Source organism: Manacus vitellinus, unplaced genomic scaffold (genome assembly GCF_001715985.3).
Source record: "Manacus vitellinus isolate BGI_N305 unplaced genomic scaffold, ASM171598v3 scaffold_3_pilon, whole genome shotgun sequence".
NCBI classification, from domain to species: domain Eukaryota; kingdom Metazoa; phylum Chordata; class Aves; order Passeriformes; family Pipridae; genus Manacus; species Manacus vitellinus.
In genome coordinates, this window is record NW_021940535.1 from 12,288,591 (window position 1) to 12,315,922 (window position 27,332).

The window sequence follows — 27,332 nt, forward strand, 5'->3', positions numbered from 1 at the left end:
GATCTCTCCAGCTTCAAGAGTATGTAAAGTTGTTGACTGCCAGTAACTGGGAGAATATGGTAAAGATGAATGTACCTTTCCTTGTCTTATATAGTCTTTCTCTAGGTATTTGCTAGAATCTGACAGAAAGATGATACTGATGCCACGTACTTTTAATATTTTCTTGTGGTCAATTCTGGTAGCTTTCAAAATGAAATTTAAGTGTTGATTTTCATTTGAAAAAGCTCTAATTGGTTAGGGCTTCCTTATCTGAGAAATTGTGCATATTCACACCAAGTGGATATACATACTGCTGGTGGGTCATGCTGCAATGTTTCTTCTGCTCCAGTAAAGTTTCATGAAAGGTAAATAGATTATTTACAGCTGAAGTGTATCTTGTTTGCTGTGTATAAACACATAGATAAGCCAGTCTAGTCCTTTACTATTCTGTGGCAGCTGCAGTAAAGCATAGGGAATGCTGCGTATGCCTTCAAATACTCATCCTGACCCTGGTTATACATGCACAGCCCTCTGCTGCCTTTCTTTCTTGTATAGATCAGCTTATACATTTTTCATAAAAATACTGCCCTTCAGCAGAATCCCTGTTTGATATCAGCTATTTCTAGAGTTTTTTTAATGAATCCATTTCTAATTGCAAGAAAAACATCTTAAAATCTGATGACTAGATGTTTGGAAAGGCAGGTTTATTTTTACGGGCTAATTAAGAAGTGGGTTACTCACATTAGGGAGTCACGATTCTTCTCTTAGACAGCAGTGTTTCAGACTCTTGCACTTCAAAATATTGAAAAAATACTTAGAGTTGTGCCAAAAACTACTCTTTGACTCATGACCAGGCCAAAATATGGTAGTTTGCCTATTGTGAGATTCCAAGGGTAGTTTCTTCATAATACCACAAGCAACCATTCATCAGTAAACGGGAACCGGGGGGGAGGTGGTGTATGAATATTGCTGCAGACTGATGATAAATGTTATTAATAAATGAGTTATGTTGCACAAGCAGTGCTGAAAGTTATCACTTAAATGTTTCATGACACTGTTACTAAGAAAGAAAGGTAACAGGACACAACCAGATTATCTGACAGAGACACCTGTGGGAAGGGTGTCTCCTTCCTCCCCAGGTGTCTGTTCCCCACCAATCTGAGCTATCTGGGAACAGTCAGGATCAGGCTTTGGGGGACTTGTGGTTGTCTTGGGTATGGTAAGAAAGCCTGTATGCCTTCCCACTTTCTTCTGAGTGGGGGATCCCTTTGCTGCAGTTCATACTCCATCCCTTGTTCCTCTTCTGGGAGTCTTGCATGCTCCAGCTCTGACACTTGGCAGAGGCTGGCTGAGGTGGGGGAAGCAGAAGCATGACTTGGCTCTAGCCATTCCACATGCCATTCTGGGTATGAGGAATTCATGCAGATTAAATCTTACCAGCCCTGGAGAGGGCAGACGTGAGGCAGAGTGGATGGGCCAGAGCTGGGCAACAGGAGGTGCCACATTAGAATTGAGGCTGTGCTAGTATCAGCCCCCAGTGTCACTATGGACATTTTAAACTGAGTCTGCTGCAGTGTCCCTGAAACTTGATCTGGTGCTATACTGAAGCTGTGTTAAGACTGAAAAAAATGGCATTGCTCATCAAAATGCAGTGTGTGCTGCTCCAAGTAGACTTATGAATATGCAAAACTTGCACAAAATAATTAAAAATCACTAACTCATACTCATAATAATCTCATGCACATTTTAAAATTTAGAATTGTGATTTTAGTAGCCTAAATTTGTTTGTTCACAGCACATGAACCTTTAATCTCCTTAAGAGCTTTGAATCCTCAACACTACACAGCTTTAAGGTGACTTGTAAAAGTAAAATACAGGTAATCCTGGTAATGTAATGTTCACTGCCTGCTCTCCTAGTCTGACTTGCTCCCATTTTCCTGGCTGTTCAGAGCATTAAGCATGTACTTGTAAAGTTGTTGACATTTGAGTTCTTTCCTTCAATCTTTAATGATACAGAAATAAGAGCCTGATCTGTCTTCTAGCATCAGCAGCACCAGCAGCTTCTGGTGCTGATTTCTTTGACTGGTAATTTCCTTCCTTCCTACAGAAAGCAAGACATCATTCTGATCACCACTTCGTAACTGGGCACTTTCTGCCCAGGGATAGACTTGTCACCAAATTTAAGATCAAGATTAGTTGTAGGATTGATATTCAGAGGAGCTTAGGAGGTAAAGGTGAAGTTTGGAGAAAAGGAATAAGTCACAGAAAGATACTAATTTGTTTAGTCTTGTATAGGTGAACATTTCTTTATAGGCAAATAGCTGAGTTTATTTTTAAAACCAAGTGTTTTCTATGCAGGATACTACTTTTAAGCACCCTTTCATCTTAAAAGGCATGCAGAGGTTTGCCTGTGGTTTGGTTTTTTGGTTTTTTGTTTGTTTGTTTTTAATATTTGTGTTTCATGGAGTACAGCATTAGCAGAGGGCAGAACTGGAATCAGTTCTGTTTGTGGTATTTTGGATGTAGGATATATGTCCCCCAATTGCAGATGCAGATGCAGTGATCCTTCACAACCCCAAACACAACAGATTCCAGTGAATTCTGCAAAACATAGACATATTTTAGATACTGAAAGCTTCCCTTATTTGTTTGCCAGGACTGAGAAAAATTTTGTTTTATTGTAAGCACTATTCTGTTAGTAGTTGCCAAGAAAGACCTGCTTCCTTCACCTTCCGTATTTTATCAATTTATGCTGCTCACGGGATATCCATTACTACAATATCTCAGTATTGCACAAGCTTTACTTGTCAGAAACAATCAGAATTATTGATAATTTTTCAAAAACATTGCCCTGCAGCTTTTAGGAAAGTTTGCGCAAAATCCAGCTATGCCAGGATCCTTTTGTGATTTTAGATGTGTGCTTCCTATTCTGGAGAGAGAGAGAAATATCTGTACAAGTCTGCAATAAGAGTCCTACAATTGCAATCCCACAAGAGCACTCAGTGAATAGCCTATTTATGCCAACACAATGTTGTACTGAAGGAGAGCCTCAGGATAGTGGCATGTTCACCCATCCCTCTGTTCATACCATCTTAATGCTTAAGATATGTCTTGCAAACCCAACATAAATACAAAGGGACAAAGTTTGTCAGGATTTTCATCTCAGTTTTTTTCCTCCAGACCTCCTGCTTTTGGGGTTCAGATAAAATAATTTGAATCTATAACAGTTTTACCAGACTTAAGCATCAAAAGAAATCCCCTTAAAAATAAAAGTATTTAATTTTTCCATGTCAAGATAGCCTTTCATAGATAAATTTTCCTTACTTGAAACTTTAAAATTAGGAATTAAACCCCAATGACTCTTTTTTTTTAATTATTATTTTATTTTTTCTTTTTTTTAATCACTTTGGATCAAACAGGGAATTTTTGTGAAATATATTTTGCAACCTCCAGTAAAGACAGCATTTCAGGTAGTTCTGTTCCCGTGCCAGGAGACTGGAGAGTGTTGAGCTCAAGGTGACGCTCCTGGGAATCAGACAGTATGAATTCAGCATCTTTGCTGTTCAGGTGCTTGATTCAAGCCCCCTTGTGGTCTGCAGAAAACCATATTTTGGAGGAATACATTTCATATAAATAAGATCTGCATTCCTCAGCTGTCATGTATGAAAAGGGACTGCTGAGTAGTCATTGTAATGTTCTACCTGATAGATTTTGTAAATGAAGTATCTTGAGTATATTCTGGGAATCTTAAATTACCTTGGAAATTTGCAATATTACTTGAGATGTTAAACTGCCATTGGCTTTGTGATAAAATACTGTTTTCATCTACAGGAGACAGTATTACTCAAATGAGTGTTACAGCACTGCAAGGAGCAACTGCATGTTCCATTTACCTTCTTTTCTTACAACTGAGAAATATAACCATATTTGAGTATGAATGCTTTTATTTAATGAACATGAACAGACTGGTATATTGAAATTAATTGTGCTTGGAGTTTATAAGAACAGCTTAATAAATTACTTTTCTTATGCTCTTTTAACTTTGATTTTTGTAAAGGCTAAACAAGCTGTCTAAAGCTTCCCCTCCTTGAAAATCAATTTTTCATGTAGTATTGCAGTGCTAGTAATAATTCCTTAATTCCTTTTCCTGTTCCAGACCCAAGTGATTTTATCTATAAGAAAGAGGTAGTAGCTGTAAAAAAAACCCGGAAAAACCCCAACAACACAACAGAACCAAACAAACAAAAAACCCAAACCAACAAACCAGCAACTTATTTTCTCTCCTTCCTCTCTGTCCTGATTAAAAAATTCCTCTGAATTAAAATGGACACTAGCTTTCTTTCTTCTTTCTTTCTAGCGTATGACCCATCTCCAGTGCATTGCACTTAATGAAAAGTAGTTCTCATTGACCCATGCTATACTTAAACATCTTAGAGATGGACACTTATTTCAGAACTCAGTAGTGTTTCTGATTAAGCCTTGCTTTTGGGTATTTTAAACAAGAAAATGTGTAAAGTCCTGACACTGAATGCAGCAGGCAGTTTCCTTGCTCATACTTTCAAGTTATTCTCTGCTAAACCAAAACTATTTTACTGCTTTGTTTTTGATTTTCCAGTGCTTTTTAGCCCACCTTCCCCTCTGCTATCTGTACTTAACTCACAGAGAGACAGAAATAGACATTTGAGTGAGATTCCTTTTTTTGATTTTTTTTGTGAGGTTTTTTGAGAGGTTATATGATCTCCTTTTTCTTTGGAGTTTCCATTCCTCCTTAGTGTTTTCCATAAAAGGGTTAATTGTTTCATACATTTCTCAGTTGTTGACAATGGCTGTTACATCTCAGTTAATGACAGACAAGTGGATCCTAATCTGTAAAGAAGTATTTGATTTTAATGTCTATATCTGGCCTTTTCCTATGTTACTTTGAATTTTGTATCAAACCTGCTTTAAAGCAAATACATATCAGAGCATTACTCCTGTTCTATTTTTTCCCTCCACTGATAACTGAAGAAGAACAATCACATATCCAAAAAGGATAATATATTGTAACATTCAGGAATGGTAAGTTAACTTCCTTCTAGCCATTTCTTTTCCAGTTCTGATATCATGGTTAGGCAAAGTAATACCTGAACTTCTAAAGTTTTGTTGTTTTTTTTTCCTATGGATTTTATTAATGTTACATTTACTTCCAAAGCCCCCTCATAAGGCTTTATATATTTTACTATATCCACTGTATTAATAGCAGAAATAAAGCATATCACTGTAGTGACTTACACTGTAGGAAGGCTTTCTGAGCTGGAATGAGATTGCAGGTGTTCTTCAGGCCTGGGTTTGTACTGAGTCATTGGATAATAGACCTCCCTAAGTTTCAGGAGTCTTCCCCTGGAAAAAATGAGAGCAATTACACAGTATTCTGCTAGTGTTTTGGATCTAGGTACCCATAGATGGATATAAAATTGTAGAATAATTTAGCCTGGAAGGAACCTTCATGTTTGGAATTCAAAAGACCTTGTTAACAGCATTTCTCTTAGATGAATATGTAGAACTAGAGAATAAATATGAAAGAAGTTTTTAACTTCAAGCCCTGTCCCTAAACTGGAAGTAAACTGAAACCACGTGACATTAGACTGATTCAAGTGCTTTTAACTGAAATACACTGGAGATTTTTGGCTAGCATTTGAAAAAATTATCAAATATTTTTTTGCATCTAACCTGAGGCAGTCTAGGAAGATTTGACTTTTCAAAGGGGTATGTTCTCAGCACTTTTCTCTGAAAAATCTCTTGAAGAGTCTTAAGCTCAAAGGAGTCAAAATCACAAGTCTCCAATGAAAAATTTTGGGGTTTGAAGTTATTTCTGTATCTCATCTTTATTATTTGTCTAGATATGCATCTAGGCCCCCTCTGAACTAAACTGTCTGTTAAATTGACTGACATGTTAAATTTTACAAAACAGAGATAGGAATAATTTTTCCTAGTAGAGGCCAGTTAATTGTCATATTTGATGAATTCCTCTGGTATTTTGCAGTTCTTCTGAAAGACAGGATCTTCTAACACAGTGAAGAGCACATCACTAAAAGACAGTTATGCTAACTGCATTTGATTTTGTAACCTCAGCTAGTATGCTATGGTAATAAAGAACCATTTTTATGTAAGTGAATAAAAGATTATAGTTATAACCTTTGAAAGAAGCTGTTCCTTTTCTTTCCTGCTTTCTTGTGCATTCATTAAATACATTTCTTTATTTCACAATTTCAATGCGTGGAACTAATGTATCTTTTCTTAACACATTTCCTTAATAGATTTAATATTTGGCATTTATTCAGAGCATTTCCTTCAATGATTTTGAAATACTTTACAATTAATTTTTTTATATACTTGTGGCATGGAAACTGGTTAATAACAATACATCTACCCTGGAGAGAAACAGAGAAAGTAAAGCCTAGACCCTGCCATTACTTCAGATAATACTGCAAAGCACCATTGTTCAAAATAATGAATCAGATTCCAGCAAGTTACAGAACTAAAACAAAAGCATAGCATTTTTAAATACTACTCCTTATCTTCTGTTCAGGTTTTGAAATTGTTTTATATATACAAAGACTCACTTGTTTTTGTATGTAAGTCTAGATATAATCGTGGGACTCCAGGAGGTCAAGCTTAAAAATGTTACGATGCTTGGGACAACTTGCATCCCACTTTTGGTTTAATGCAGGGACACCATCACACAGGCAATGTAGACACCTTAAGCTCATATTTTTCCTGGAGCCAGTGCATGGGAAGAGTGCTAATGTGTACAGAAATAGTTTGATTGAGGTCACATCAGTCATTGGTTTTAGAACCAAGTCACACTACCACTTGTTCCTTACACTCAGCATTGCTCTAAGATGGCTGCAAAGTATCAATAGAGGTTTTCCATAGATTAAGAGAATTTTACCAGAAGAAATTGATTTGACTGCATCTGAAAATTCATGGAAAAGCACCTGTTTTGACATAAATTTTCCTCATGAAATATTTTCAGTAGGATGGGAAATTCTGGTTAGAATTACAGAGAGGAAGAAAGAGAGTGAGCAATTAGCACTGCAAGAGCCCCTGGCCCAGAACAGCTGGCTGACATGTGGAGTAGCCATTTGAATACGAGTAATTCACTTATTTACTAATTGCAAGCTGACTTTCCCAGTCTTTTCTACTGAAGCAGCTCCACATTGTATAATTAAAGTGGGGGGAGTGAACAAGAGAAAGGCTGATGCTATCATCCGATATTTAAATGCTCCCCTTTGATGTGGGAAACTCAGGTTCAAAACCTTGCCTTAATAAATATTTAAAGAATTATGCAAAGCAAAGCAGCTTCAACAGAGAAGAACAAGAGAGAAGCACCAAGCAGAAGCCTAGAATAGCTTCAGTATCAGTGTAAGTGGATAAAGCCCATCCCTGAAAAGTGGGGAGAGTGATGGAGCAAGAAGTCAAAACGAAAAAGGTCCTTATCCACAGGGCAGGAACACTATTTTCTATTCCTTTCTTCAGTCCCTAAGAGAAATATGAACAGTCTCAGATTTGTTCTGATACAGAAGGGAGTCTTACGAAATCTTGAAAAATCTCTGGGGAGAGGAAAACATTTTTCTCATGCTCTCATTAGTAAAAGATTTCTTATTTACAAATGCTATCCAGGACAGGTCTATCCGGAAGGATCTTGGAGATATACAGGATAGCCAGGCTGTTCACTAAGGATAGGAATTGAAATATAGTATGAGGAGCCAACAAGGGTTAATAAAAATTAATCCCTTTAAGAGGAGCAACATCTCCTGCTTGACGACCTCTTCATTAAAAAAAAACCAGAAAATGGAAAATAGAAAAATGGAAAAAGTAGTTAGCCAGCCTGATTATTGTTACCTCCTTTTAACAGATGAGTGAAAAAATAATCCACCAAAGTTACCTCCTGGCCCAAAATTTTTCTAGGAGTTTCAGACCCTGAATGTTGTGCTCAGGTACATATAGGTCATTTTCAGAGTATGAAGCATTTTGTACATGTATTTTCCAACTGAATGCAGTAGTACAATTGAGAGAATTTAATGATGTGTAACAAGTTTACATCTTTCTGCAAATACCATAGTTTATTTCAACTCACACTTGCATGGTGCAATACTAAAATGAAATTATGACTTCAAAATCAGCAAATCCATTTTCAAGTCTGAGGTCCATTTTCAGTGATTTGAATCTCCATTAAGGACCATGCCAGCTCTTTATACACTACTGGAATTAAGCCTAACACTACTCTGTGGGCAGTCAGAAAGCAAAGTGTATGACAAATAGTGAAGAAAATTCTATCCTATTGTCCTAGTTAGGACAGCTGAGATCAGTTCATCATGGTGGGTGTAACCCAAAACTGTATTCTATAGCCTTCCATGTCATTTCCCAGAAACTAGACTATTGTTGTCAATAGACTATTCGCACCCTCTGCCCATAGAGCATGGTGGGTGTAACCCAAAACTGTATTCTATAGCCTTCCATGTCATTTCCCAGAAACTAGACTATTGTTGTCAATAGACTATTCGCACCCTCTGCCCATAGAGCCTGACTCCTCAGGCTATAAACTAGGTGTTAAGAGGCCTGTGAGATAGGATAGCCTTCCATGTCATTCCCCAGAAACTAGACTATTGTTGTCAATAGACTATTCGCACCCTCTGCCCATAGAGAAACTAGACTATTGTTGTCAATAGACTATTCGCACCCTCTGCCCATAGAGCATGGTGGGTGTAACCCAAAACTGTATTCTATAGCCTTCCATGTCATTTCCCAGAAACTAGCCTATTTTTGTCAATAGACTATTCGCACCCTCTGCCCATAGAGCCTGACTCCTCAGGCTATAAACTAGGTGTTAAGAGGCCTGTGAGATAGAAGGATGTTTCTGTCCTCACACCCTTTGTGAACTCCCCGCCCTGAGGAGAGTACCAAGCATTCCTGCCTGAACTGGAGGATATATAATTCTGGAGTTTTGGAACATTTTTCAACCCACTCGTGGGATCCAGAGGACGGCTGCATCTCATCGCTCTCAACCAGACTTAGACCACCACTGGACTGCGATCACCAGTTCTGGCCAGACTGCAGCAGCTCTCCCACCAGCAGGTTCTTCCCCTCTCCCTTTACTTTGGACTCAAACAGGGCCCAAGGAACACCACTTTGTTCAGGCCCCAGGGTACTGGGTCATACATTTGGGTTTTTGTGGGTTGAGACCAATTGTTTGTTTGTATTATTGTACTTACTGTATTATTTTAATAAATTGTTATTCTGACTTATAATCTCTCCTTTGAGTTGGGTTCATTCCCCCTGCTGGTTAACTTTTAAACCAGCACACCTATATGATTAAATTGTCTGGAATACAGATTTCTCTGAGCCTTGAGTACTCTCTGGCCTTTTCATATAAGTTGTTATTTACCTATTTGTCTTTATTTCCTGAGAGATTCTACCCTGGATTTCATCTTTCCACTTGTGAATCCCCACTGATTACTCAGCCTCACCTTAGTGTCTTGACTATTAACTATTTTTGCTAAGCAAAAACATTTTTCTTGCATCCAAAGGAGGTCTCCCTCAGACAGTTTATGTGGCTTTGGAATAACTAATGAAACTGGTTGGTGGGGACTAGCTTATAGGGAGATTGACTTTTCCTGATGGTACTGCAGAAACCTGAAGGACAATGAAGCTGGTTGCTGACATGATGGTGCACACCTAGTAGAAGTGAATGCTTTTGTGGGCTATACACCTTGCATGTCTCCTTGCTGGCAAGAGGTACCTCTTTTGAGTGCTCCACAGAACTCTCCAGGGAATCAATGTTTCTGTACACAGCAGAGTCATCACAAATTGGAAATATTTCTGTGTATGCCTGTGAAAGGCAGAGAAAAACTGGGTGATTTTGATTTAGACGCAGGTGCAATGTATTTTTCACATACATCACAGCACAAAATAAGGTAAATGGTTGTTCCCTCACTTTCCAAGTAGCTCTGCGAAGCCAGCCTCCTGTTCCTGCCAGATCCACCACAAACTTCTTGTTATCTGTACATAGGATAGAATCAGCTCTTAGGAGGATGGGAGTCGTGTGGGAGGTGGGTTCCTGGTATGCTGCTTACTGCTTTTGTAAAGGAGTATTTGTGAATATAGTATTTATACAATTTCTTCAGTAGCATGTAAGCAATGTTGTCATTTCAGTAACATTCCTGAAAATATCACAGCTTGATTTTTTCACCATTATATCTGGTCTTCATTTCATCCCAAAGCATAGCAGAATTAACAGCATTGCTTTACTCCTGACCAGCTTCTTTAAAGCTAGAGTTCTCACACTATTATGAATGCAGGGGTTTTTTTCCCCTCAGGTGTTCTTCTGAGAGTCCCATCCAAAGACCATTGAAGGTCAATGGGACATTGGTGCAAATTATACAGATGTGTTTACTTCAGCTAATGTTGACAATTTGCATCAAATAATACCTCCTAATCTTTGCCTGAGAGAGAATTGTTTTTCCTATATATATATGACTAGTATTAGATTGCATACTTTATATTCATAGAGTACTTCATTAAGTAGGTTAGACTCCTCTGTTCTGCCTACTTGTCTCAGGAATAATGTTGTTTCATTTCATAATGACATAATGGTGCCACCTGCAGTCCAAAGCCTTATACAAGTGGTTTCAGATAATGTGGTTCACGGTAATAAAACACTGAACACAGAAATGGGAATAATAACAATAATCAGTTCTTTGTAGAAGTCACTACGTTTTAAGAAGAGATACTTTGTTTTAGTTGCTGTAATAAGACCTTAAATTTCTCACTATTTAAATGACGTCACTGTAACAAAAATCTTTGCCCTGGCGACTTATCAGGAGTATCCAATAAAGCTCAGACACATTATTCGCTGTAACTCTTTATGATACCAAGTGCTCTGGAACCTGCTAAGACACTTCATCACAAATGTCAGTCCCTGTGTACATAGCACAAATAAAGAAAGCTCATATGCTGTAAAATGTGTTTGAACCTGAGAGATATTTTTCTTTTTATTAGCACAGTAAAATCACAATGATTAACGGATTAATGTAGTTTTCTTATGTCTTTCTTATCTGTCTGATGGGGTTTTCTCTTCTACTCTTTTATAGGGAAACCTGTTTCATTGTGCTGAAGGATGTTCAACTCCCAAATATTCTGCTATGAATTCTTTATTATTATTATTTTTAAAATGTGGATTTTGACATGTTTTTTCAGAGCTTTTTCTTCCACCTCCTTTTCACAGTTCTTAAAGATAGATACATTTGTGCTTTACATAAATGCATGAAAACATATTTATAAAAAGTGGTGACCTGTACAGAGTCAATGTGCAAACATATCATGTGGTTTGGGAACCTGGGAGAGGGAACATGATGAAATACAGGAGATATTCTAAAATCCTGTTAGTTCCAGTTGCAGTTGTTTCATAGGATTAACTTTTGTCTTGGATCTTTTTTCAATTACTTTTCTTCATGAGTAGACTTCAGAAAATATCTACTGACCAGGCAGAATAACCACTTTCTTCTGCTTGAATATGCTTCTCTGTGTAGGGTCTCTTTTTTGTTGGTAGGTTATCATTGTTTAATAGCTGGCATATTGATACATGCACGTCTTTTACTCTATTTCCTTTAATAGAAGAGAGATAAATCACCCACATTAATAGGAAATAGGGTTTATAATAACATTAAATTGAATGTTTGATTCTCCTTCTTCTTCCATTGGTAATTATTTTAATGACAGCTTCCTAATTCACCTAGCAGAGCAGTGAAAGAATGTCCGCACCTACATGATTTTCCTGAACGCAAAGGAAATTGCACATTAATCTGACAAAATGTTAACATTAGGGAACGAATTATCAGCTCAGTTTAGGCAGACCTCTTTTTATTCACCTTCAGTTATTTTTGGCATAATTTTGGTCATTTATGCAATCTAAGGCACCTGATTGCATATTCAGAGAAGATGCTTAAATACCTGAGTACTGTTACTTCCTACCATTTATTTGGAGTACAAACACGGATGAGCTATTGAAAGTCTGGTTTTAGAGTGATAATTCTACTCTTTATGGAAGTTCTCATTTTCCAAAATGCTGCATTTGTTTTAATTCTCAGAACACATGAGCCCTCTGCTAAACCCAGTGGTCACAGGCATTGATGCTTTTTTCCAAAACTGTTTGCTAGGTCTATATGCTATAAAATACTCCAGTGTGGTAACCATACTATTTCTCTTGTATTCTTTGGTCTGAGGTGTGTCAGTGAGTAGTTGTAACTTGAGAGCAGGCATATTGAAATATATGGGGTTTATTTTTACAGAAATTTCTCATGCAATCGGCCATTTTCTTCCATTTATTCACATTGCTTCTGTACACCCTGAAAATTGATTTGAAGTGCAGAGAAGGAAACAGAAAAAGGGCAGATATGTAAAAATATTTTCATTTTATCCTTTTATGCTGTTATGCCATGGAAGTGTAAGTATTTTAAGTTGCTCTTCACATCTTAGTCATCTTCAAAAACAAAAAGGAGCTGGACCTAGGTTTTTTTCAGCTGATGAGAGCTTATGGTGGAACGATAAGCAGTGAAGGTCTTAGCTCTTAATTGCCTTCAACACTGTAATTGCAAAGTCTTGCATGTGAGCGAGGCTTCACCCGCTGCTGTTAGGCAGCCAACTCTGGAGGCGAACTGTGGCAACTCTTCAAGAGCAGGCATAAATGCTCTGCGACACTTCAGGGCAGGAAGCAGCAAATAACACTGTGCCAGTCTGAACTGCAGGGGTTGTTGAGATGGTAGAAATTTAATTGCTTGTGCTGGAATCAGGCCAGTAAACAGGGTCAGCTCTCTTGTCCTTTGAAGAAGTATTCTGGCACATCGCAGATGCAGCAGCAGCGCTTGGAGTTGCAGCGGAAAATTTTTGCAGTGAGCTTCGATCCCATCCTGAATGGAGAGGATCATCCCTGTACTGAAAAACGCACCCTGTAACCCTGTCACCTAAGGATTCACTCAAATAAAGTCAGTGCCAGCCACAGTCCAGCTCAGAGTGTCTGCCTTCACTAGTATCTTCTGCTAAAATCTTGTCTCTTTGGGCTAGGGTAAAGGTGTATCTGTGACACTTCATTCATATGCCACTAATGAATGGCATATGTGTCAGTGTCTTTTTTTGGCATTAACCTTTATTTGCTTATTTTGGAGGAAAGAAAGGTGGTTGGATGCAGTATTGTTTTCAAAACTGCCAAGTATGTCGTAGAAATTTGATCATTCAATGGAACCAGAGAAATCCCAAAGATCAACTTGATATTAAATAACATTACCTCTTATTGTTGCTGGAAAACATGCCAAGAAACAGAATTTGAATAGGAATTTCTTTTCTGAAAATCTTAATGTTGGGCTTCTCACCACTGATTCTGGGCATTTTGGCTCTTAATTTTGCTGTGTTGGGCATATGTCAGAATTTTGTTGAGGTTGCTTAGTACCAAACTTCGAACCTTCGCTTAAGTCACAATAAATTGCTCTCAAGCGAGGAACAGGATAAGCACAGCAACTCTTCAGAATAAGTATATAATTTCAGAAAAACAACATTTTTTAAATGGTTTAGAGGAGAGAAGGAGACAAAATTAATGAAATACATTACTGCTTGCACATGCTTTACTTTGCGTATTTGGCAAAATAAAATCATAATAGTGATTTAAGGCAACTACTTTTCTGTGTGCAGCAGACTATTTGTCTCTTATTGTTACACTCACAGAAAGCTGTCAGGTTCCTTCTTTTAGTTCCAGCATATGCAGCTGAGTTCCCTTATGAGTCAATGTTTCCTTACTAAAGAAGCAGGGAATGATTCATATAAAGCAAAATTATGATACTATTTTAATTGTGAGAATGTATTATATATTATATAATATGTGTATACTATGCATTCTATATTTTATAAATCAATTCTGTATTGTTTCACTAATATAGAACTATAATATGCTACAATTGTTCTCCCTAGGTGCTACAGCAAAGCACTCAACTACCTCATTAGGTTTAAGCTTTCATCTGGTTTCTAGATCATTTCACCCATGTGGTAACCTCATTGGTTGTATTTTCCACAGCAAATTTTTTGCAAGTTTTTCTCCTTTCTTTCCATGCTGCTATCTTTATGTTCCTGATCATTCCTTCAGAAGAGACTGCTGTGTTCATATATGCCCATACATTCATTCAGGTTTGCTAGTCATCTAGGGTATCTGGGATGCTGAGCACCTTGGGTTTCCAGTCTGTTTCTTCCTGAGATGTTGGACACAAGCCTGATTGGCAAATGCAAGAGCTCCCTGTTCATGTGCCAGCTTTCCCAGTGAGCTCACCCTCAGGTTTCCACCCCACCATAAAACATTCTTGCTTATACAGAGTGCCACATCGTTACAGAAAGAGATAAACCCAGAAAATATACAGCAGTTACTAAGAACTCATCATTCTGGGTTTATTAAACGTTTATTAAACACTTGAATGGATATAATGGGAGTACAAATAGGAAAAGAATTCTGTATAGATTTAGACAGGTAGTTAAGGTATTCTGTGAAAGTTTTATTTTCTACTCAGTACAAGAACAAAAACCAGAAATTAGGTTACCTTCCACATGCAAAAAAAAACCCACAAAGATTTGAGCAGTTGCATAAAAAATATTGCATCTCTCAACAGTGTTACTGTTTCACAGTTTTAGCAGGTTTGGGAGCTTCCAAGAAACAGGAAAATATCTTCCGTTTAGCTGATATGTCATATTTTCTGAAATATCCAGAAACCATGTCATGATCTGAATTAAACTCTCTATTGGAAATCTTCAATGATATGTTGGCACGGGAGCTTGTGGCAGTGCAAGGTTTTAGATCCTTCATGGAAATGCTTTCAGTGTCCATATGGGAGATGAATTCAACACTAAACACAATACAGGAGATAAAATAAAACTCTGTCCAGAAGACTAAAAGCAGTGATGAAAAAAGCTGGAGGTTTTGTTTCTATGTATGTAATCTGTGCACTAATTGAGAGGAGATATATGGAGGGTTCACCCTGAAGCAACAGTGAAAACACTAACTGAAGCTCAGAATATAGGAAAACAAACAGACAAACAACACACCCCAGAAATGAGGCCTTTTTCACTCAGCAATGACTGCTATAACAAGTGCAAAGTATTCAGTAGAAATTTCACAAGGATTTAAAAAATTGAATATGTGATTATGAGATAAGGAACTGTGACCTTTATTCTCAGACCTTTACCCTTAAATTAAACTTAGGTTTAACCTTTAGCATTGACCTCCTACGTTAGTTTAGCCATTTCTGTTATAATGGCCTATGCCCTGTCTCTACTTATATTTCTTCATTTTCCATAGGAAATGTGGTTTAGAATATTATTTTAATAAACATTTACAATTGCTTCATGTTTCTTAATTGATTTCTTGTCTGCTTGATACTAAAAACTTTTTATGTTTGAAACCTCTGCTGATATTAGTTTTAGAAATTGTCCATAACTGGGAAGATCCATCTTCACTGTTTTTTATGCTGTGTTACCATCCACTGAATAGAGTGACCAGTTCAGGGCCATTAAACCTGGTGCTGGTTGCCAGGTCATTCTTTTGAAATGATATCCAAGAGACGTATAATTAACTCCCCCACTGATTGACAACAGAAAGAATAGTGTAATCAGCTACTTTGTATAAACACTCATCATTATTACAACTGGTGTTTGGGGACAGATTCATGCTGCTCTGGTAGGGAAGAGCATTCTGTACTCTTTCTGCCAAGTATCATCATCTTCCTTTCCTGACTGACAGACAAGGCAATGGCTGATTTTTATCTGCTGACTTTCAGAGTGCAAGATAAAGCTAACCTGAGCTTTTTTTAGGAACTGAAAGTAGATAGTGGGAACTGGATAGAGTCTTGTTCTGTCTGAGAGCTTTTTGATACACACCCATGAGTTATGCTAAATTTCACTGCTGTGCTTGCAGCTTCTCGAATAGTTACACCAGAGAGGCCTGCCAATGAGCAATGCCCTTTTTTTGCTATGAAGGGAATTGTTAGTTACTTAGATGAGCAGAAATCTCAGATACATCTAATGAGAGGAGGCACTACTGGGTCAGTACGCTAGTTTATCACCTCTTGCAAAAGTTTTGGAAGACATATTTTATTGCATAGAGACAGAACATACTGTGAACTGAAAGGAGGTATACTCATGGAGAAAACCAGCAGAGACATATTGATAACCTCACAACAGGAGCCTTAAGGTAGTCTTTGCAGAAGTTTTTGCTGTTACTATATTTTGCTATTGGTTTGTCATATCATATGTGAAAAAAAGCTGTGCATTATGTTATGGACTGTGAAACCAAAGACATTCTCAAAAACTTGGATCTCATTGATTGAGATGTAAATTCACCATTTTATATGTACTTTAAAAATGCTCCAGCCTGCTCTCTCATTTGTTGGACAACCAAATCTTTATGACCACAAGCAGTACATTAAAAACTTGGCCCATTTCTGTGTTGCATATTAAGTTAGTAGGGGTGTTTTGAATGAGAAAGACAAAAAAAAATGCTATTATGTTTTATTCTTTAAACATAAAGAAAGTGTAGTTTATATTAAATCTATAGGCATGCATTACAACTACAAAGACCACTATTTTAGGCCAGTGCAGCAATTGAAGTCTGCATTCACATCCATGCTGAACCTGATTAGTAATTATTGCCTGTATATAAACTGAGGATGTTGTTGCCTAAACCTGACTGTGACTGTAAAGTAGAAGTTTATTTATGTTTTTGCCGTGAAAAACCTAGAGAGTCATTGAAAATCCAGTTATAAGTTTTCCCTCACATGATGTAACTTATTATAGCGTGTTTCTCTGTTTCAGAGGAATATATATGGGCTTCACTTGTCAGCACTGAAAGATCTGTGTTTGGGGCTTCTAGGCACCCTTGTAATACAAATAAGGGTAATCAACAAGCTGTGGTTTTACGTAATTGATTTTTAAATGACCCTGATGATTCTTGCAAGCTGTGAGGTGTCAAGAAGGGGCAACACCCAACTGTGAGGATTCTCGTCGTTGCTGAGCCACTGCTGGTGTAGCAGCATCAGTGGCATCTCCATCAGTGGTGTAGAGAGACTGGTTTGGTGAAAGTGGTTCTGTAAATGGTCCCTGTTGTCACTTGTCAAGAACTGAAACAGTCTGAGGCTGGCGTCAAATCAGAGCTGTCAATAAAAATTACTCACTCATTTTGATGTTGAATTAGAGGACCTGCCCCTTTTTGGAAAAAAATAAGAATTCTCCTTCCTTTCACTCTTCTCTCCGGGCAGATAATTTTAAAATCAAATTTCACTTGTGTTTAGATTCACAGGCAGATTATTTTCTTTGTGTTTTGACTGTCTTGGCTACTATAATTACTGCAGCATGTCGAAAGGAATGCTGAATCACTTGCCATTACTAAGAGGAAGCTATCAATGCATATTTGTCTTGAGTCTCCTTCAACAGGCAGAGGATCTGAGGCCAAGACAACCCTATCAACTTGTAACATATCAGTTGCCACCATCTATGTACAGGAGGTACAAAGCTATGAGTGAAATCCTGGCACTTGTTGAAGTTCACATGAAAGGTCTCCTTGCCTGCAACGGAGCCTGTGTTTCACCTAATGTTTAAGGAGCAAACTCATCTGTGCTGCTGAACTGGTATCAGTCTATTCCAATTCAGCAGAACAGATGTGGTTTTCAAAAAGAATGTCTCTCTGCAGTCTAGAAAAAAACTTTGAAAGTTGCTTCTACTTTGGCTTCACAGAAGCTGCACATAGCCTAATAGCGTAGGGTATGAACTGTTTCTCCTCCATTATTCAGGGGTTTTTGAGTAGTCTAGTTTGGAGAACTGAGTTAATCTCTCTGAGAAGAAAAAGTTCAAATATGTTATCTACAGTGCTCTGAAGAAGGATTAACTTCAACCAGTGAGAGCCTTGCAAGAAACATTGGTTCATTTCAGCTGCTTCACTCTATTCTCACTGGAGGCCAACTTCAGAGAAAATCTGCAACGAGACATAAAAAGTTTATTTTCACTTTTTGGAGAAGAACAACTACTGAAAACAGAAAACTCTGATAACCAACTGGATGAAAAAAGAGTGAAGAATTTCATACACATCAGAAAAGACCAAGTTTCTGTACTGTGATGTTTATAAAGTAGAATTTGGCTTTGGAACATCATGATTACAGAAACACGATAACTTGAAGTATTTATCTTTTATAGTGAAGGTTTTGCATACTCTTCTTGATACCCAAGTGGAGAGAATGGGTAAGTAGTGGATAAAGGCTTTCCTATAAAAAGACATTCTTTGAAGTATTTCAACTAGGGTACATATACTTTAGGGAGGTACAGTAGGATATTTTCTTCATTATCAAGTAATAATTACCCTGATGAGAGACAGACTGCTCCAGAAAAATCACTTTAATGATAAAGTAAATTTCTTTTCTGGGATTTTTTTTTCACCTCCTCTGTTTTGTTTTTTTTGTTAATTTGGTGTGGTTTTCTGTTATGGGGTGGTTTGGTTTTTTTCTTTGTTTGTTTTTTTTTTAAGTTTTCACTGATCCTAGAGGATAAATCAAAGAAGGATTTCTGGTTTTGACCTTTTACCACCTCATACCAGCTGCAGCTCAGAGTGATACTAGAAGCAGAGCAGGTCACCAACATTTGCCTCAAGACTTCGTTTCTTAGAGAGATAGTAAGTGTCATATAAACTCTACCTATAAAAATTATTGTGATGTTATTATTGTTCAGAGTTAATTGGTAAGAATTTTATGACTGACTGAGCTGTAATGTAATACATTTAAATCCAACAACGAGCGTACTCCTTCTTGCCTTGCCACAAGGTATCTTGTTCAAGAAAATGGAAGGAAAAACCATCCAAGACAGTTTCTGCTCAGCATTTAAGCCACCCGTGGTCAGTACTCCTCCCCAACACCTACCTAGGGACTACAGATAATTAATGGACAAAGATAGTTTTCTTCCTTGAAAGGTACCCCTTCCGCTCCTTATTGAGTGTCAGGGGATTCATGCTGAGCAACACAGAGTAAAATCTCCTTTTTATTGCAACATGTGAATGGATCTCACCCGGATCAGAGTCAGATCAGAGTAGGGAGCCTCCTATTCAAGGGATTTGACTCTGGCTGCTCAAGCCTTTCTGGCTTTTTGGCACTTCTGCTAGCATGGAGCAGCTGGAGAGTGGACCAAGGATTTGGTTTTCTCTCCCAACCAAGCCAGTATCTTTTGGTCACAAGTTAGTGAGATGTTTTAAGTTAATGAAGCTCTTAGATTGTCAGGAGAGCTATCCAACACTCTCTCTCTCCAAATAGGTGGCAAGGTAGTACCAGCACATGCCATACTAACATTTCATAATTGTACTTTGAGCAAACACAGAGCTGGAGAAACTCAGGCTGGCAAGACTGTGAAATTTCTATTTTTTACTAGCTTTGTGCATGCAATAATCTGCAGTGTCTGGTCAGCTGAGGCAAACTTAAATGGATTGTTTTCAAGAAGTACATTTCCATGGTCTGGCTGTCAGCTGTCTCCTGACACGATTTAGTCAAAGACTGTCTTTTAAAAACTAACCTTCAGAGCATGTTTTGGGCTGGCTTATTGTGCTGGTTTAAGAGTTAACCAGCAGGGGGAATGAACTCAACTCAAAGGAGAGATTATAAGTCAGAATAACAATTTATTAAAATAATACAGTAAGTACAATAATACAAACAAACAATTGGTCTCAACCCACAAAAACTCAAATGTATAACCCAGTGCCCTGGGGCATGAACAAAGTGGTGTTCCTTGGGCCCCGCTTGAGTCCAAAGTAAAGGGAGAGGGGAAGAACCTGCTGGTGGGAGAGCTGCTGCAGTCTGGCCAGAACTGGTGATCGCAGTCCAGTGGTGGTCTAAGTCTGGTTGAGAGCGATGAGATGCAGCCGTCCTCTGGATCCCACGAGTGGGTTGAAAAATGTTCCAAAACTCCAAGATTATATATCCTCCAGTTCAGGCAGGAATGTTCAGTGCTCCCCTCAGGGCCGGGAGTTCCACAAAGGGTGTGAGGACAGAAACATCCTCCTATCTCACAGGCCTCTTAACACCTAGTTTATAGCCTGAGGAGTCAGGCTCTATGGGCAGAGGGTGTGAATAGTCTATTGACAACAATAGTCTAGTTTCTGGGAAATGACATGGAAGGCTATAGAATACAGTTTTGGGTTACACCCACCATGATGAACTGGTCTTCAGCTGTCCTAACTAGGACACTTATAAATTGCAATGTTAAGTTCCAAGTTTCGCTATTACCTATGCCCAAAGGTGCTGCACAGAATAGTTCTCTCATCGTGAAAACCTAATGGGGACAAATCACTTCAAGTATTTCTCTGAAGGTATATAGGAAAAATAACCTGCAGACACTCACACAAAAATGCATACTTAAAGTAACCAGTCTTTTATATTACTTAGTTCTCTTGGTGGTTAAAGCTAGATAGGATGGTGACTACGGGAAAAATTATTTTATGACAATTATGCTAGAATTTTGCTGGCTCTTATATTGAGGCTTGGCACACCAATTTCTAGTCTCTATGTCTTTTAATTTCTCACAGAAATAAAAATTTGGAAAAATTATAGTTGAGTTTGGATCATATGATAGGTAGCAATACTTTTTTTGCTGTTGAATTATCAAACAGGAAAACTGCCTCAGTCCATGAGAGATACTGGATAGAGAAATTGGTTTATTTCTTATCTAGGCATCATCACATCACTGAACAGATGATCAATCAGGATTGGCTGGAACTGGAGTGTGGTTCAGGTTATATTTTTGTGAAATATAACTAAAATCAGAAATTGCGCAAGTGAGTTTTTTTGCTCACTCATAGGTAGCAAGATTAATCTATCTGTCATCTTCTGGGAAGCACTACGAAAATCAGCCAGAGAAGCCTGTGCTGTTATAGCTCTAGTGCCTGTGCAATTTTTCTTGGATGCCCTTTGTAGTGAGAGTACTGGCAAAATCTAATCTTGGTGAAAAAACTGAAATAAAATCAGGAAAATTTCCACCTGCATCCACCTGAAATATCTTTTTGTTTTTAAACTGGACCTTTCTCCCTCCTTTTTCCAGTGAAAGGCTTGCTTTCAGCCAGGAAGGAAATCTTTCATTTTGTGGTATTTACAAGAAAAGCTGAAGGAATGATGATGTGGATACTCAGAAGTGATCCTCTGATGACATCTTAACTGGATCTGCTGGTTAGCTCTGTCAGGCACAGCGCCTTTCCTTGAGAGGGCCTGAAGGAGTACTCCCTCTCCCTGCAGTCAGCAGGAATTGTGGGGAGGAAGGTAGAATCATGCAGGGGTGAAAGATATTCTTCATCGTTCCAGTCAGTGCTATTCCATCACCATGCAGCATTAGTAGCAGTTTTTATTGCCTGTATTTGAGCTCGTAACCAATAAGTAGGAGTCTGAATTCTTTCACCAGTTATCTGAACACTGATTTACCAGTATTTAAAATTAAATGTATGGAAAGCCTCCTTAAATTAATGAGACTTTTAATAGAGTGTAGGTATACTGTTACTCATCTGCTTAAGCAACCTCTAAGAGTACAGACCTAAAGAACACATTAAGGTTTGCTTAAAGATAAAGGATGGTTTACATTATGGAGGATTTGATTTAAAGAGGAAATGGGGCCTTCCAAAAAAAAAAAAAACAAAAAATACCCAACCAACCAAACAAAACCACTTTAAAGTATTTAATAGAGAAATAATACTTTGGTTATCACCTCTGGTCTTTATCTGGTTCTGGATTATTTGCAAAGATCCTTCCCTGCTTATTTTGTCTGTCTGAGTGTGGTTTTATAAAAATGTCTGGACCCCAGTATTTATGTTTTAGAAATACTTTTCATATACCTTTGAAAAGCAGAATCATTACTCTGTACCTAATGTTTTTCAGACAGTAATAATTAATTTCTATGGCCAGATGTGAAACTCTGGGGGAAAAAAAGAAGTCAAAATGGATGTACTTGCAGAAATCCCTTTTCTCCCTTAGCTGTAATTGAGCAAATGGCACTAAGATAATACTGTAATTGTTAGCCTTTTCCATGAAGCCAATATGAAGATTAGAGTACCATCTGTCTTTCTGAAAACTAAAGTTAGAAAACCTCTAGCTTGAAAGAGAAAGCAGTTGGATCCCTGTTGAGTGGACATTTTATATGTAATTTAACTTTGCTCATCTCCACTTAAAATTCTAACCACAAATGAGCACTCAGAGCTTTTCCCTCTTTGTAAGAGTTGGGTCTCTAATACAAATTTTTCAAAGTACCTTTTCCTGGAGGTCTCTGATAACCTTGGGTCTGCTCTTGTATTTATGCTCCAGTTGAGTTTAAAGACCAAACCTGAAAAGTAAATCTGGTTGGAAAATTTCATAATAAGGGTTCTCTTTTTTTTTGTTTGTGAAATAGTCATTTTTTCAAAAACGTTTTTTCAAAAGTTGCAAGCATTACTAAAACTATAATTTTTGCAAATTTATAACAATTTTACTATGACATTTTGACAAATCTTTTTACATAGTATTACTTTTAGGTCTTAAATAATTTTTGCAACCGTTACAGAAAAAAAAGTCATTTTAAATCATGCTTCATCTGTGAAATCCATTTTTCCATGAAATATTTATAAGTAATTTCAATAAAAGATGACCAATTTATATTAGCAAGAAATTTCACGGAAAAATAAAATGCAGCTGCTTCAACCTCTGTGAAAAAAAACCAGTTTCAGGGATTTTTTCATAAATCAAATTACTTTTTCTTGGATTTTTTTTTTGTTGTTACCAGCTCATCTAAAAATTGCAGTTGATAATAAGCATAGATTGATTATTAGTGAAGATTTCATCATAAAGAATACTCCAGGGCTGTTAGCATTGAAACTACTATCTAGTTTTTTTCCAGGAAGGATTACCACTATCAGAACCAGAAACCTACTCTTATTTTATTACTCTTCTGTAAAATTTAGCCTATAAGTAAACATGCATGAGAGCTGCCCCTGTTTTCCCTCTACCCTCCACCCACCCCTTCAGTGTCAAAGCTGCTGAAAAGTACCTCCAAGTCTTAGAGCAAAATGTTTTCACATTTCAATCCAGAGGCTTTCTTTAGTGTGGGATCCCTCCATAAAGAAAAAAGCAAGTAAAATTGCAGGTGGCAGGATGGAAAAGTAACAGAGGACTCAAGAGCCAGGTCTTTGCCTGACCCATGAATTGTTTCAACTGATTAATGTCTGCAGAAGTAAGAGTTATGCTGGTACTCTTTCCTTAAGACAGTCCTTTGTACCTCAACTACACACTTTCTGTATGGATCAGAACATTTCCCTTTGTGTGGAATGAAATCTCTTCCCGGGGCTAAATGGAACAGTGTTGAAAGTTCAAAGGAAAGCTAGAGTCATTACAAAACAGAAGGAACCTAAATAATAACGTGGATGGTGGGTGTGAGTTTAGTGAAATCACCACCTTATTTACTTCTACCAATACAAGTAAGGTGTCTGGGCACATAACAGAGTAATAAGTTCAGGTAATCACCTTAGATGTGGAGATCAAATACCTTCCAACCTATACTTCAAGTCAATGACTTCACATGGACAAACATTTATGGGGAAGAGGCTATTTATTAACTTATGGCTGTGGTGGGAGGATGTTAGGTTGTTTTAGATGGTCTTTCTCTTGAAACACTTTTTGTCCATTTGTTCTCACTGAAAGAATTCAGTCATTTTGTCTGTGTCAAGCTTTCTACAGAGTCTTTCCCCCTACACTCAAAAGGGATTGGCCATAGTGCTCACATACCAGCTTTGACAGGATTATTTGGGCTAGTTAGAAAGCACAGGTGGTGAACAGAGAAGTCTGTTTCAATAAATTCCTTTTTTTGAAATATTTAAAACTCAAAATCCAGTTGAGATCTGATGATTTCAGTTTCCTTCCTTGGCCCCTTTGGACCAAGCAAACTTCAAATGGCTTGAGGAGTCTGAGGAGCAAATCTTGCTCTTCCTCTTGTGTTGTCTGACCACCAGTGCTGGGTCAAAAGCTCTGAGCCTCATTGAGACAAAGCAGTCTGGTAAAACCCACTGGTTTTAAGCCTGGTATCCACTGTTGCTGCCCCACCACCTCCAATTTTGTTTATTTCCTGCCTTTCTCAGCAGGGAGCTCCTCTACTACTCCTATCAGTCAAGTTCTCACCCCACACCCACTCATAGATCTGTAAGACTCAGGCCCACACAAGGGAGTCAAAGTTACCCTCAAAGCTATCTGGTAGCTAGATGTCAGTGCACTCCTTATGTGACTCCTAATGCTTTGAGGCATTTCTGTTAAAAAAAAAAGAAAAAAAAGAGAGAGAGATTTTGTAGTAGGACGTTTTCAGTAAAGGCCTCCTGACTCAGGCAACTTATGTGACCTTTATCTAGAGAGAACATGAGGCTGAATTTGGGATTTTGTTCTGAGCCCCTTTGTTGTCTTTGGACCAGTTTTAAAATTATAATTTAACAAAGCCTGTAGTTATTGCTATTTGCTTCAGTCTTTGCTAGGTTAATTGTATTTAGCAAAATCTGTAAAATAAAATTCTCATAGCTCAAACTCATTGAGATATTCATCTTTATGCATGAATTTAGGAGAGAGTATCAGTGATATTTGGTTTGTATAGTCACTGTTGAGCAACCCTGGAAAACAGCCAAGATATGGGCACCAAACACTAATGTGTATAATTTCAAAGCCATTTCAGAAAATGATCTCTGTAACTCTTGTCTCACCTTCACTGACTGTAAAAATGAGAACAGTACTGTTTGCCCAAAGCAAGTAGGGTTTTTTATAATAATTTATATTTGTAAAGTACATCAGTGAGGTAAGTCAGGACACCATTTGACAATGAACATGTAAATATACATAATCCTGTATTTTTACACCTAGCAAAAAGATCTAGACAAGAAATCCTTTCTTTCTGAAATATGTGAACTTGCTGTCATTAGGCCAGCTCCATAACACATAACTGTCAACAGCAATCTGTGTTGAGATTCCACTTGTCATTTTATTTTGATCAGGACAAGAATATGGTTTTAATATGTCTTGTGATTTCCCTATAGATAAAACACTTCACCCGGTGTATATCATAATTTCTTCTGTAGTATTTCTCAATAAAACCTCTTTTCCATCTAAGAAAAATGTGCTTTTTTTGTTCTTTTGCTATTTGTTTTCCCAGTGCATAGTTTGGGACTGGGATTCCAATGGAAAGCATGACTTCATTGGAGAATTTAGCTCAACTTTCAAGGAAATGCGAGGAGCTATGGAAGGAAGACAGGTAAGTGGAAACCACTCAGGCAATCTCAATATGTAAGTTCTGTAGAGCAGTGTTCCTCAGACAGTCCTGTAATAATGCAGGAGACACTGCCTCAATCATCTCTCAAAAGTTAATTTTTGTGTTGATCTCTCCCATAGGTTTTACTGTTACCTGGATAATCTGAAAATGCAAAAAAGCAGTCTTTCCTGTATTTATTTTCATGCCTGAAATACTTAGGGTCTTTTTCTAGTCCCCATTCTATAGGCATTTCTTTCCACTAAGATTTATTTCCTTCGAGCCCAAGCACATTGTTTCTATGAGGGGCTCTGCTGCTGTGGTAAAACAGTCTGGATAGTCAAAGAATTTCTCTACTGGCCCAAAGACCTTTATTGGATGAGGATCATGCTTCATCTTTCTCCATTTCTCATGTACTACCTTCATTTCTGCCAGCTTTAACTTAAACCCATCATGTTGAAACTAATTGGTTTCCTAAATATTTCATGATTTACAGTCCTAAGGGAAAATGAAATTGTTAGCTTATTAATAATTTCACTTCTTTATGTCAGCTTGATCTTTTGAAACTGAAGTCGATGGTAATTATTGAATATGATAAATGATTTGGCATATCTAATTTCAGAAATTGTCACTTTCTATTATTACTTACTTCTAAAGGTGTTAGTTTTGATAAATTCTCTGAGGGGGAGTTATAAACATTGAATCTACTGATAATTTGTATTCACTGTTCCATAGTGATCTCAAAACCTGACACAAATGCCTAATAAGCTTTATTTGGGCTTTAAATTAAGGTTCTGTTTATGTGTTAATAGAAACCTAACACAGAGTCAAAAGGTGTTTGATAAATGCTAAGCAGTCAGGCTATACCATAGGTCAATAAACTTTTATTGGGAAGAAATGTCAAGAAACATTCTTTTCAATGTTTTCTTTTGAAGTTCTTAAAACACACTAAAGTTTGGCAAATGTTGCTCATGTGTGTAAAATACTGTTGATACATATGAGTAATATATTATTCCATTATAAATAACTTCTGAACAGAACCTGAGTGCAAATGAAACTCTGTTTTGCTCTCTCAAATTAAGTCAGAGGATCAAAACTTTAACCGAAGAGAATTTGAATGGAGATAAAGAGGTAAACAGATCCCAGAATGAATAACATTAACAATGCCAGTGATGTGACAACACTCTGATTTTGTATAGAAATACCAATGGCTGAGGAAGAGACTGTGTGAGAGTGGTAAAGGGCGTGTATTTTCAATGTAAATGTCTTCAAAAAACCATGATGGTCCTTCCCAAAGAGACAACTTGTTGGCCAAGACAGAAGACTTGTAGTCCAGAGTGCCAGCACTGGCTCCAAAGGATGAACTATATATTCTTTAATATGATGGAGAAAGTGGGTTGTTTTCATCCCTAGACAGCAAAAAGGATGATTACTCTTTCAGAGGCCTAAGAAGTTAGTACAGCCATTTGTCAATTCTTGTTCTAGGTTGACACTGCAGTGCTGCCCAGGAATGTTTTAATGTTACACTATGCTTTAAGTTCTTGGACCTTTGTCTTGCTAAGGGCCTGCCATTTGCCATTTGGCAGGTTGCCTTTTACCTGCAGCTCTGCAGTCTTCCTCCACACATCTAAGGTGGTGTGCCATTATTTCTCCCTTGTTCCTCTCATTCTGTTGTTACCGTGCAGTTATTCTGTGCCCTTGCACCTGCAAAACCTTGTGCTGTTGTTATAGCTAGTTCTCATGGGACACAATTACCACCAATGTGAGTATCAGTTTCCCTTCTTCTCTTTTCTAATCCTTGTTTTATAGACTATTCTAGATAAAACCAAGATTTAGTGGATAAGATAGTAAGTATTAGTCATTTAAGTGGCTGATAAATAGTGGCCCAAAAATATATATGCCCATGCTAGATGGCTCTTGCACTTGATGAAAGCAGACTTTGATGAGCACTAAAAGCACGATAGGCAAGAACTAGCAGTAGGAAATTTGAGGAGATTCTGGTGAAAATGACATGTTACCGAAAA

At 37.6% G+C, this 27,332-nt stretch overlaps 1 protein-coding gene across 3 annotated transcripts in view; it reads left to right on the forward strand.

The window, feature by feature from the left end:
* CPNE4 (copine 4) overlaps positions 1-27,332 on the forward strand; it is a 189,736-nt gene that overhangs the window by 112,177 nt on the left and 50,227 nt on the right. For 2 of the 3 annotated variants that reach the window (XM_008933532.4, XM_018075700.2), the window contains exon 8: positions 25,216-25,314. The exons of the other annotated variant lie outside the window; for it this stretch is intronic. In XM_008933532.4, the coding sequence (XP_008931780.1) occupies positions 25,216-25,314 (99 nt within the window). The remainder of the gene's footprint in view (positions 1-25,215; positions 25,315-27,332) is intronic. 3 annotated transcript variants of the gene reach the window in all.